Raw genomic sequence first — 13997 nt, 5'->3', positions numbered from 1 at the left:
GTCGAGCGTCTGACTTCAGGAGGATTTGACTTTTGCTTGGTGATGTAGTTAGCACAAACCTAAGGAGTACAAACACTTGCCAACACTAAAAACAGAGGGAAGGAAGGGTTAGTTAAAACATGTTTAAGGAAAGCTTTAGTTGTACACTTTACAAAAAAGTGAATTGAATTATTACAATAAAATTACCCAATAACAGACTGTGTTTGTCAGTCAATCAAATTAGCGTTATCTGATTATGTGTTATCTAACATCTTGTCAGGCCAGTTCTTGCTTGATAAAAGTCACTTGATCTCTCTGCCCAGGGGCAAACAACAACATCTAGTATCCAGGTCACAAGTATGAACTATAATAAACATCACTGAAATGAAAGAAGACTGGAAAACCCAGATACATTCTCAGGAACAGACCTAGAAATCTAACAATTGTTTTAACTGTCAGTCAGTCAGTCACTGTCATGCTTTCCAAGTAACCGCAAGAAGAAGACCATTTCCTTCTAATCTGAAAAGCTGAGCCTGCAAGCTAAACTTGCAAAAGTGCTGACAGAGGATAAGAAAAGGAGGGGCTTTGGCAAAATGAAAATTTGGGCTATTGCCTCATAGCTCTGAACTTGGAGCATATCCAGGCTGAAACTGGATAATGAGCAAAAGAGGAGAAAGCAGAGGAAAGAAGAGCCACAAACCTTTGGAAACACCAAGATCTACTCTGAAGAGTCATAAAATGTGGTCCCTACTAGACTAAAGTCACCAAAATAGACAAAGAAAACTGGATTAAACTACGTACCTCTCAAAAACATACCTGAATGCAGGTATTTAAATCAATGAGCAAACTGTAAGTGTGGGTTGTAGAAGTGCTCCTCTATATAAACAAAGCGATACAAAATCCACTAAGTGACAAAGCCCTCTTTTCTGTACAAAGTCAGGACAGTGTGAACTACGGTTTTATCACAGCCTCATAACACTCCTTTGAATAGAGCTGTCACCAGGTTAGTTTAATGAATTCTAATGAGTGGTATGACAGTCAAATTTCACTCTGGTTTACATCATAAATCAGCAGGAAACAGGAAAAACAATGTCAATAAAGGCCAACAACAAAAGCAAAACATCGTCCTAATTATGAAGCGCAGTGGTGGGATCATCATCACGGGGCTTCTTTGAAATCACTCAGAGAACTCAGAGAAGTATATCAAAAAAATGTTTACAGGTGAACGTCAGAACAGAAGTTCATGACCCGAAGCTGAGGAGAGGTTAGATGGCTCAACAAGATTATGTGCTTATCAAACAAATCAACAATAGAAATATTGAAAAATCAAGTAAAATTCAGAACCAGCCTTTAAACCAAGAAATACTGCAGCATGACTTGAAAAGGGCAACACTAATGAACTAAAACAGCAGAAGTTGAAAAGCAGTAACATGAAAGGCAGCATTTTCAGCTGGTTTGGATATACTGACTGCTGACAACTCTCTTTCCACTCCCGGAGTGAGCCAAGCTGAACAGCTGGTTCTAGCAAATGAGACTGAAAGTATACGGGTTGCAGGGGAGTATGAACACAATTTCAGGAGAAAGAAAGCCATTTGAAATGTGCTTTGTATATAGTTGTTTTCTTCTTTTTCTTAAAAACAATATACATGTATACACATGGTATAACGCCTGGAATCTGATAAAGTAAAGGTGGCAGTGTATGGCCTTCACTCTGGATTAAAGTACAAAGAGCAAGTAGATATGACAGTCATGAGAAATGCCACATGCATTGCACAATGCACAAAGTGAACTACACTGGATTCTATTATTCTGTTTAATCTGATCTATTTGATCAGACAAAGTTAGGATATCTATATACCTTATTTTTATCTGTCATTCTTCTTACATCCTGTTTATTATAGATCTTTAGATATTGACTTGTTTCTCTCTTACGTATTTTGGTAAAATGCTTTGTTGCTTGAGACCATGTCTACGCAGTTTGGTTTCATGCATTTTATGTTTTATCCTTATTGTTGATTTAAAACTGTTAAATTAGCATCTGAGCAGGTTACACACTGACATTCTTCTTCAGCACTTGCATGATAAGAAGATACAAAAAAACAAAAGCAAACAAAAAACAAAAATCTCACAAGTATGAAAACATGGCAAGTAAGAAGTATACACAAGTTGTTTAAATGTTTGTATTTATTTTTCCTGGTATTCTGATACAGAAGATACTGCACAAATATAACGACCTGGGTTTTAAGCAGCTGACTTTTGGGTGTGAAAAGACTATCCGAGAAAGAGATTTAAATCATCGTACATTAAAACAACTACAAGGATAATTACATAACAATAATAATAATAATAATAATAACATATATTTATTCACAGCACTCTTACATGTTTAATGCGCTTGCTGTTAGTATTACCGCAACACTTTATTATGTAATAAATAAGCAAACATGGTGCATCACACAGACTTTGTGACCATGAGATAACTGAGATAATACATGTGGCTTTTAATTAATCTCAAAACATACACACATATTAAACAGGCCAACAGCTGTGACATGTGTGCACAGGGCAAAGCTGGAAACAGAAATCACATCCAGTAGCCTGGTTTATGTGTGTAGTTTTGAATGTAAAGACCACAGATGTACTGTAGATACTACATTCTTATTTAAAAGATTTTATTGACGTTTCCAGCATTTTAAACATGCACCCTGAGTGAGCAAACACATTAAGATGAAACAGACAATTAAAACACACATATTGAATCTCAGGTAATCACTGATTCAGTTTAATTTTCAAGGTCTAATGCAAGTTCTCATTAACCAGTTCTATTCTAATAGTCTCAGTCTTGTGTTAATCTTTTGTTTCTGAGCTCTTAAGCATGTCATTTCCCACTTATCCTGTTGTACATCTCCTTGTATATCAGTTTTCCATGACTCTAATCCATTACTATTAAACTCTTTGTCACAAGTAGCAAACGCATTATAAAGAACAGAAATTTGTTCACCACTAGGTCTTCAATGTGTGCGAGTTGCAGTTCATATGCAAAGGATCAATGTGTTTGAATAAAGTGTCTCAACTGCATTTCTTCTTAGAAATATCTCATTGTAGACACAGTTCCTTAAATGTCATACGGATGATATTTGAATAATTTGCCCTATTTTCTGATGCATTACCATGAACTGGTGAGAAAAAAAGGGGTTGGTGTTTATGAGCTTTATACTAATTCTTTGCTGATGTTTTTTCCATATCTACTCAGGAAGGTGGAACACCTGTTGAAAAGTAAAATGTACAGTTCGTAATTGGGCAGACCAATAGCACAATTTCAAATTTGGGAACTGCAGCCCTCCTCTGTCATAGGGTAGATATACCTATCTCAGTCTTTTTCTGGGCTTTTGTTCCAAATACATCTACTAAAGATTGAATGAATCATGTTAAAAAATGATTTCAATAATGGCAAGGGGATCAACTGAAATAAGTAAAGAAATTTTGCCAATAGAATTAAATAGTCATTTTTATCATATTGACACATCCATTAAAGAGATGGGCATCGTCATCCACCTATCCAAAGTTTCTCTCACTTCTTATATACAAGTTAACATTTACAATTACTTTTATATCTGTAGTAATTTTGACTCCTAAATACATGAATCCTCCTTTTGCGTTTATAAACAGTGATTTGATTATTGGAGATTCTCTTTCTCTTGATTTAAATAAAGCACTAATGGTATCGTATAACTTATTTCATAACCTGAAAACTGCCTAAATTTATCAATTTGTTTAATGAGATTTAGAATACTACCTGCCAAATTTGACAAAAAGAGGAGAATATCATCAGTAAAGAGATATAAAATGTTCTTGCCCACCAATTTGGATCACTAAGCTACTACATTCTTTGTCCAAAAGGATTCTGGACAATCATCAGTCTCCAAAAACAGAACAAGAGAGGTAGTTTGTGCAAAAACAGGATTCACAGAGTGTAACCAAAAGACAAAACAAAATGCAAACTCTCTGAACTATGGTATCATTCAAAAACAGAAAACTGTGCAAACTATTTGGAAGGGTTACGATGCGTAGAGATACCAGATCCTTGTTGTTCCATAGCTGGGGCTGCTCATTCAAGATCAAAAGAAAACATATCCATATTTCCAAACCATTAAAGCTTTAAAAAAAAAAAAAAAACCCACTCTTGTCCTCCCTCTGTGACAAGGCATCCAAGAATAAATTCCAGGAAATATCCATATGATTACTAGCTTTTTTTTATTACACGAAACAATAAAAATTAGGGAACTAAGCCTGGTTTAAGTGCTGAGTGGGTGTGAGGATCAAGCCAGAGCTAAATAGGGAGAGACGTGTGGTATAAGACAGACTACAGGCCATGAAGAAGTAAAAGGGGGAGAAAAAAAAGTCTGCTTTGTAAACCACATCAGAGGCAATTTCAGCATCAGTGAGGCCATGTTTATGTCCTGCTTCCCTTTATGTTGACCCAAAAAGGCACTGATCCAAAAGCTTATGTCAGATAGGACTCCACACCACTGTACATCAAAACAGAAGCCTCCTGCTTGGAATATAAATCCCAATATTACAATATTCTTATATTACTCTACATATCTTATAACATGATCCATCTTCCATTTTGTAAGCAGCAATCTAACAACAGATGCAGGACAGTAAACAATAGCTTGCTTCCATACTTTAGGAAATTAATTCAAGTCATTTGAATCAGTTCTAGTTAGTCGCCTGACATTCTGCCTCTTAAAGCTGGAGTACTTCGTTTGAGTAAACATCCACATAAAAAGGTTATTTTTGCAGGGGGTGACTAAGATTGTAACACTGCCAACAACGCTAACAACAGCTCTGGACTTTCACTGTGCTAGTCTACAAGCACTAGAGTCAATGATTTGTCTGGATAGTAAAATACTGTATAAAAAGAAAAGGAGACACCTAATTCTTTAGCAATGAATCAGTGACCACACTCCAAAAAGCAAATAATTCTACCTCTGGAGCTCTGTGAGGGGGCCGGCATCTGCCCAGCTGCTTGTGTCTACTCTACATAAAGAAGTCAGGCAGCCGAACAGGTTTGTCATTCATGTTGCTACCGAGTCTTCTTCAGGCCTGCGGTACGAATCTCAACACTTCAAAGACAAAAGGAGACATCAAAGAATATACTTTACACGAATTTTTGTCTCACTGGAGAATATTGTGTAATGCAGAAGCACCGGTTTGGCTGGAAATCTGTTCCCCCGTTGCACAATATCAGAACAACCATTTATCATGTAATGGTCATACAGAAGTAAAATGACTTCTCGGTTGACCAATTATGGGATTTCAGGAAGTTAATATGCACTGTTCACACAAAAATACCGAGCTCGTCTACCTCCAGTGACAATAAGCCATTTCAAGCCATAAGAGAATACAGGAAGGTTTCCTTGGTTGATAACAATATTATTTTCCAAATGAAATAGCTCAAACGTTATAGTTAGCCCCAAGCAGGCTTACTTCTAAATTACTATTACTAATCCAATTTAGATGTGCCAGCCCGTCATTACATCTTTACTTTGATGTCTTCCAAATATATCTTGCGTACTGTCCTGCAGCCTCCCTCGTCTTGTCTTACTTCTGCCAAGAACCTCTTAAAATACAGGAGGAAGATTATTTTACACAGTTTGCTTTTTTTGTTTTTTTGAACTTCATTACTTCTCCCAGAAAAGCTGACCACTTTGCATGAAAAGGGTTTATTCCACTGGACTGAAATAACAGTGGTGGTAGAGGCAAACAGTTGGAATCATGAAGAATGGGGTGAGATTCAGTCCCGTGACGTAGATCCTGTAATTGTTAGAGAGTGGAGCAGTGCTGTCACAGAAGGGGGTCCTCCAGTGGTAAAAACCCACCATTAGAGACACACACACACACACACACACACACACACACACACACACACACACACACACATACACACACACATCGTCAGTGTCGGCATCGTCAACAAGATGAAGTCATTATTTAAAGATAAATGCTTACTAGCTTTTGGAAATTCTGATGTGGTATTGACTAAACATCAAGGTCAGCTTCACATTTGGTCTTCCTATGTCACAAGGAAGTAGCAGGAAGGAAACGCACTGATGAGAAAGAGTGGAAACTCCAGCATTTTCACTAGACGGTGGCGTTAATGTGATCCACAGATTAATGTGCTCACATATAGTTAGGTCAGTAGGTTTTTTGGATAATGACACATGTTTAGGAATTAAAGTCAGTCCCTCATTTACATTTTCAGTAACTAACATAATTGTTGATTATTTTTTAATACTTAAAAAAACAAAACACTTTGCAGTCAGTAACTGCCTGAGGTGTAGAAACCATGGACATCACCTTTACAGCAGCCACCTTCAGTTGCTGTTTGTTTGTGGGTCTCTCTGCTGCCTTCAGCTTTGTCTTCAGTAACTGAAAAGTGTACTCCGTTGCGACCGACTTTGCCATTGAAGAATATCTCTGGGTTGCCTTTGCAGCGTGCTTTGTGTCATTATCCCTTTGCACTGTGAATCAGCTTTTACAGCATTTGGCTGAATCTGAGTAGAGAGTATTAACCTGTACACTTCAAAGTTAATCCTGCTAATTCTATCAGCAGTCACATCTCCAATAAACACTAGTGACCTGGTTCCACTAGCAGTCGCACATGCCCATGCCATAGCATTACTCTCATGATGTTTGACAGACCACTACTTTGGCTCCTTCTCCATACCTTTTTCTTTCCATCGCTCTGGTGCAAGTTAACCTTCATTTTTTCAGGCTCTTTTAGATGTTTTCTGCCAAATTCTAAACTGGTCTTGTTGATCTGGAGTGTACCCAGAGGTTTGCACCTTAATGTAAACTCTGGAATTCAAAGATCACCCACAATATCTGTCTTACAGCTGGCCAGTGCATTCTTTCTTTTAAAGAATGAAATAGATTGTTCATGTGGCCACACCTTAATTATTTAATTTATTTTTAGTTTGGATTTCAGCCTAAAGAATACTAAAAGCCTCCTGTGAAGATCCCCTTTACTTGCATTAACAGCTCACTGAGCCGTGAAACTGCTTATCACTCAATTATCCAATCAATTTTGAGCCACTGAAAACGGGGGACTGTGTATAAAACTAGCTGTGAACCCCTAAACAATTATTACAATATGAACTCCCTAATATTAAATGACTAGTCTGCATTATAATCATATGTTGATTGTTTCAATTAAAATCTACTTTAATGATGTAAAGATGGCAACACTACAAAAATTGTGCTTATGGCCGCAAAGTTACAGGCTTAACTGTATTTGCTGTAGATGAGGGGAAAACAATATCATCAATGTTGAACAATATTATGTATTTGGAGAGCTATAAATAAGGATTACAACAAAAGTATTTTGTTAATGACTTAAACAATATTCTGTGTATAGCCTCATTAAAAAACTGCAGAGTTAATAATTATATACCTAAGGCAATGTGTAAAATCCACAAAATCTGAGGTTTTGAAAAAGTGTTTTTAGAGAGATTAATTTTCTTAATTAGAAAAAATTAACAACAGTTTCTCTGTGCTTCATCCTCTCTGATAACATAATTGTATACTTGAAAGTTAAAGTATTTACACGGGTATTTATGATGATATACTGCTCTGCACTTACTGATTTAAATAGTGCTGCAGTGGCACTACATAAAGAGCAGCCTCAGTCCTCACATTTCATTCATTTTAATTGGCTTGATTAATAACCATTAAAAGGAAATGGACCAGAGCTTAATTAAATCAAACTGCAAATAGCCCAGCATGATAACAAGCCCACAGGTGGACTCCCATGGGAAGCTAATCAGGATGTATCGCACTGCATGGTCATCAACCAGTGACTTCATGAGATGCCACTCGGCCAAACTGGGAATCCACACACCCAATCAGGAACACGTACTCGTGTAATAATGATTAAAAGGAAAGTGAAAACAAGGAGAACTTTTCTGCCAATTACAGAAATTACCTCACCTCGACAACTAGTCTGAAAACATTTCCGTCATACTATAATCTCTTGATGGGATAATTTCTTGTGTGTCCTATTTAAAAAACTGGAAACATTTCGGTTTTTCAGATGTTATGATCAGTTTAATAAATAGAGCCTAAAGTATCCATAACTTTTGAGGTCCTTAAGCTACCCCCACATTGCTTATTTCATATAAACAGACACTACAGATAATTGTTTTTGTTGGGGACACTGCAGGGTAGAACAGCATATAAAATATGTAAAACATCTGTTCCTATACTCTTGGAGAGAAAAGCTGCTGCACTCTGGAGGGAATTTTTAACTATCATACTTGAAGAGGAGCCAGGAAAGCTCTCGAGTCCAACATCTATTCTCAAGTGGAAAACTAGGCTAGTAGGGTTTACTGCCAAAAATACATAACTTTTTTGCACTGGTGAATCTCTCATGCAGCCCAAACACATGGTTTACAACCAAAGACAGTTTCTCCAACAAAAATGAGGATGAAAAACCCCCCCCCCAAAAAGTAAGTGGGGTGTGCCAAAATACCACTTAAAAACAACCCTCTCTACATTTGGGGGCTCCATATTCTCCAGCACCAAGTTAAAAGCAAACACCAAAATGGAAACAGATGTTAAGCAAGTGAGAGCTAATTCACGCTGGTGCGTATTACATGTTTTTATCCATACTCTGTGTCTCCTGCGTCGTCGTCGTCGTCGTCGTCTTCGCTGGCCAAACACAACGAGAGGGGGGTTGGATAAACGGCAGCAGAGCTGCGGTGGTCGAAGTGGAAAACTATGGTGCAGTAATCTCTAATAACTACGGAGCAATGATGAACCTACAGCAGTGTTTAAGTCAGGAAATGCTAACTGCTGACTCTCCAAAAAGGGGGCAAAGGTCACAAAAAAGCCCAAACAGAGACAGGGCTATATTGTTACCTTGCTCAGACAATCATGGGAAGTGGATGTGAATTAGATTAACAGAATAAAACACAAACTGGAGTTTTTTGACAAAAAGTAACGAGAACCTTTGTTGGGTTCTATGCGTTGTATCACATCTGCCCATACAGTGGTGTTTCCTACTCATAGACTTTACCTCACCATATACATTTGGTGACACATTTAAAAAAAATCCTCTTGCTCTTATTCTGAAAGTTCAGTTGCTGCTAGCCAACTGGCACCAAGCATTCCTGTCTCATGTTACCAGCTGACTCATGGGCCAGGTTGCTGTGGCGACCCTCAATATGATTTTGCTTTTTCTACTGCAAGTCTCTCATCCCACAGCCTCCAGCTCCGCCATTCTGAGTTGCAGCTCAGCTTTGGGGATCCGCTGTCAGCTGGATGCATGGGCGTTTCCATACGTTTTTAAACCAGGGTGGGACAGAGCGGAATTGTCCAATTGAAAGTAGTGCTGCACGAAAGTTTGAACACCATTTTATATTTGATAATTGTTTGTTTGTTTGTTTGTTTTGCAAAGTGGAAAAAAGTATGTCGACTTTTTACTTAAGTAAAAGTTAGAATCCTGCTTAAGCAGCTTAACAGTGCACAGGCTGTAATATCAAAACACACTGCCCTGACAAAAAAAACCCCACAATCTCTAATATTTCAATATACTTCAATATTTCATTCATAATATTTCAATGTACCTCTTCCACCAGGGAAGAAAAAACCTTGTCACTCAATATATTCAGCTGACCTCAATTTTTTGGGTGGTACATAACGATGCTGATCCCACACCTAGACCAAAAGTAACCAAAAAGTATCCTAGACCAATGTAAGGCTCTTACACATTGCTAAGTAAAATCCAGGTGTTGACCCAAACTAAATGTGTTTACCATTTAGAATGGCACCTGTCCAATTCATTATGACTTTAATGATGCAGCTGTTGACTTATTATATTTCATAGTTTGATCCATAGTAATGCAATGCTTTAGTTTTAGTGTGGATTATAAAGCTGGCATCCAAAATGTAGAAGAGTAGAAGCACCAAGCAGCATAACATAGAAATAATTGGAGAAAAAAAACTGCTAGAAAACTACTAGTAGAAAAAAGTACTACAGTGAAATCATTGAGTTAAGCACTAAGTTAAGTTCCTACAGGTTCTATGCATGCTGTCATTCAGCAGTGCAAGATTAAATGTACTCTGGTCAAATGGCACCGACATCAGTGAGGTGACATCGGTGAGGTGGCACCGGTAAGTTCAGTAGTCCTGGAGGAGAAACTCACTGCTTGTTGTTCATTTGTCACAAACTAGCCCTAGTACTTTGCCTGCTACATCCAAACCCCTCCAAGAATTCCCTCAATAAAAGTGATAAGATTGGGACAGGCAGAGAAGCAGAGTTATTTACATTTGAACAGACAGAACGATAACTACTGCAAAGTCTAATGATTAATGTGATTATTTTGACTTTAGGTTAATGTTTTATAGGATTAATCAACAGATTCGTTGGTCTACAGAAGTCAGAAAAAGAGCACCTCTGATAATCTCCTAAAGCCCAAGGTAACCCTAAATCCTGATAATATTCTGTGTACGAGTATATATTCAGCAAACATCATCCAACTGATCAACAGATTACCACTTTTCACATCTTTTGTGCATTCTTTTTTGGAATATAGCAAGGACAAGGTAATGGTGTCATTTAGCTGCTGTAACAGGTGCAGCAGCAAAGTTACAGGTCAGAGAAAGGTCAATCACACACCACCTGCCCGCCGCCACAGTGCCGGGAAAAGAAAAGCTCTAATTAAGAAAAATAAGTGTCGAGCCTTTTTATACTGCTGCAGCCTCGCAATGAATTACCTTAAAAGATGCTCGGACCTGGCGCATGAGGATTGTTTTTATTTACTAACATAAATAAGAACAGTCAGGCAAGCCTTGTACACAAATGAGTGATATACATCGCATACAAAGCCTCAATCTGCACTCCCACTGAAGCAGTTTCCTTTCTTTGTTTGAAAAACTGCCTCGCTGACATAGAAAACTTCAAACTGCATGCAGTGACTCAGCGCTCTGTTATCCACAATCAATGTAAAGTAAAAGTAAGTGTGATGACGCAAAGAGGTGAGGGCTTCAAAGCCTGTGGCAGCATGCAGCACCTCGAACAGCTCAAATACCAATCAGCTGACACACTAAGCAGCACACCAGTTAGACAGCTTTAATAGTAATAATGTCTCCAGTTTAAAACAGTGAGTAAAAGGGGAGCAATCATGGTCACACAGCCTTAAACCAGGCAACAACAACCGACTGGGACGTTTCCCCTTTGTTCAGCCCTATGAATACGATCCTAAAGGAAATGCTCTGTCTCAGAAAAACAACAACTGCAACAACAACTTTCGAACATCTGTTCCTCGTTTTTGTGAGAGAGGATGTTGCAGCAGCAGCAAGGGAGCATGAGGGGCTGTGCAGGGAGGAAGAGGGAGGAAGAGGGGAAGATGCTTTCTCAAAACACTGGACAGTGCAAGGACACTGTTAGAGGAGGGAGGTGAGAACCATTTTTACACAAACTTTAGAAGAACTGTGTGTGTGTGTGTGGGGGGGGGGGGTAATGATGTCAGAAATGACCACACACGTCACACCTTTAAAACAGACTGAGCCATAAAGGATGGTAACACTATTTGTAAAGTTACCAGTGATTTTTTCTTTTTTTCACTGATCAGCTCATATTTGAAGGAGGAAAGAAGCTTACTGACGCTACTAATGTCTTTATATGGAAACGATCAAACTGAATGTGTCAGATTACTTTAAAAGCAAGATAATGAGCGGACAGTGAAAATAGACATTGGGTCCAGTTAGAAATATAAGTGCGATCAAACAGAAAAGTGAATTACAGCCTCAGGTGCAGTGCTGCGCACAGTAAACACAAAGCTGGCTGTCATGAAAAGATACACTATCACGCAGGGTCATGCCAGTCAAGGATCCTGGGACAGACTCTATTCTCTGCGTTCATATTTAATGTATTTTACTATGTTTACATAATTTATATTGAAAAAAAGGCACTGGAGCAGCTTTCCACTGCACCACGACGCTCAGTGAGTCTCTGTTTGGTTTCCTGGTCCCAGCAGCAGCCTCCCAGGCTGGCTCCAGCTCTCTTAGGGACAAAAATAGAAAAGTAGCAGGCGACGAACAGCTAGCTACTTACTGCTGATTGGCGTGAGGGTTTAGCAGGCAGCTAGCTGTATACTTTTACCCCTGAGATAAATAAATAAAAAAAAGCAGTGGACGGGACAATAAAAAAAAAAAAAGCCTGGCTGTCATCACTCACCTGAACCTTGGGGAGTCCTTCAAACACTCCTCGAAATCCACAGTTATCTTCATTTTTGCCGCAGTGGGTGAAGCCGCAGACCTGTGCTCTCTTTTGATTAAAGGCAATAATCCAGGCGGAGTCTTTCTCGCTAATTAGCTTGTTTGCTAACGCTGCCGTTTCTCTGTCCGACCAGCTGGCTCCACTCCGTCACCCCCTCTCTGCTAGCCAGCTAGCCCCGGAGGCCAGCAGCTACGATGAAAAAGTGGCGGTAATGAGACCATAAACGACTGTAACGTTGAGTGTGGGGACTGCAGTTTGAGGCGGAAGGGTCAGCGCGGAAAAACTGAAAGTGTCGTCCGGTAGCTAGGTCATAGCAGCCAGCGGGAGTGGAGCGCACACACTACACACAAGCACACAACTCCGAAGATCGTCTGTGGTGGTCAGAGAGGGATCCACCGGCCAGTGCGCATGTGCCCCACTGCTGAGGACGTATTGAAATGTAATTCACAAAATAACGCGCAAGGCAGGAATATGACAACTATATAATAACTAATAACTACTCATGAAAGTTCATTACTGACTTGTTGTAATAAAGTTTAACCCAACAATCCTCGCTATTTCTACATATGCGGTAAACGAATAAATGAATTCATAAATAAATCCAGTAATAACTAAGAATATAGGATACTGCATCCTTCAAAGTATCTATAATATACACTGCTGTGGAAAAAATATTTATCTCCTTTCTACTTTCTTGTGTTAATTTATTTTATTTATTTATTATTATTTATTTTGCATATTTGTCAGACTTTCGTGTTTCAGATCGTCAAACACGTTTTAATATTAGACAAAGATAACCCAGGAAAACAAAAAATGCAGTTTTCAAATGATTATGTCATTTGTTAACGGGTAAAAAAAAAAAGCTACCTGGCCTTGTCTGACAAAGTGAAGAAAATATAAAAGATCTCAAACACAAACACAAACATCCTCCACTGCAACCACTGAACATCCAAGGTATGGACATCGAGGCTGTGGACAGCTACAGGTACCTTGGTGTTCATCTGAACAACAAACTGGACTGGACTCATAACTCAGACGCCCTCTACAGGAAAGGGCAGAGCAGGCTGTACCTGCTGAGGAGACTCAGGTCGTTTGGAGTGGAGGGCCCACTCCTGAAGACCTTCTATGACTCTGTGGTGGCCTCAGCCATCTTTTACGGTGTGGTCTGCTGGGGCGGCAGCATCTCTGCTGGGGACAGGAAGAGACTGAACAGGCTGATCCGAAGGGCCAGCTCTGTTCTAGGATGCCCTCTGGACCCAGTGGAGGTGGTGAGTGACAGGAGAATGGTGGCTAAGCTGTCATCCCTGTTGGACAACATCTCCCACCCCATGCATGAGACTGTGACAGCACTGAGCAGCTCCTTCAGTGGGAGACTGCGGCACCCACGGTGTGGGACGGAGAGAGATTCGCAGGTCTTTCCTCCCCACTGCTGTCAGACTCCACAACAAAGACTTTAACTGATCAAACACACACATGTGCAATAACACTAAGTGCAATAATCTTCCTGGCATCGTTGTATTTTTTACTCAGTTGTATATAGCATTTGTATTCTATTTTTATCTTATTGTATATTTTATTCTATTTTATTCTACTGTATATAGTATTTTATTTTATTCTATTCTGTACAGTTGTGTACTGTATTTATTCTTATTTTATTTTATTCTAATTTTTGCTTCATAACTTTTGCACTGTCCACTTCCTGCTGTGACAAAACAAATTTCCCACATGTGGG

General features: G+C 39.0%; 1 protein-coding gene across 5 annotated transcripts in view; it reads right to left on the bottom strand.

The window, feature by feature from the left end:
- The window catches only part of LOC116334658 (arf-GAP with coiled-coil, ANK repeat and PH domain-containing protein 2), a 49824-nt gene extending 37152 nt beyond the window's left edge, over nt 1-12672 (bottom strand). For 3 of the 5 annotated variants that reach the window (XM_031758130.2, XM_039598832.1, XM_039598834.1), the window contains exon 1: nt 12224-12671. In XM_031758130.2, coding sequence (XP_031613990.1) covers nt 12224-12276 — 53 coding nt within the window. In that variant the 5' untranslated portion in view covers nt 12277-12671. Of the gene's footprint in view, nt 1-12223 lie in introns of all 5 variants that reach the window. The other 2 variants (XM_031758131.2, XM_039598833.1) reach the window with 2 other exon arrangements.
- Between the last annotated feature and the right edge of the window lie 1325 nt (nt 12673-13997).

This window comes from Oreochromis aureus, linkage group 15 (assembly GCF_013358895.1).
Source record: "Oreochromis aureus strain Israel breed Guangdong linkage group 15, ZZ_aureus, whole genome shotgun sequence".
Lineage (NCBI taxonomy): Eukaryota > Metazoa > Chordata > Actinopteri > Cichliformes > Cichlidae > Oreochromis > Oreochromis aureus.
The sequence above is the reverse complement of the archived record's forward strand: the minus strand, read 5'-3'. Positions and strand labels throughout refer to the sequence as shown.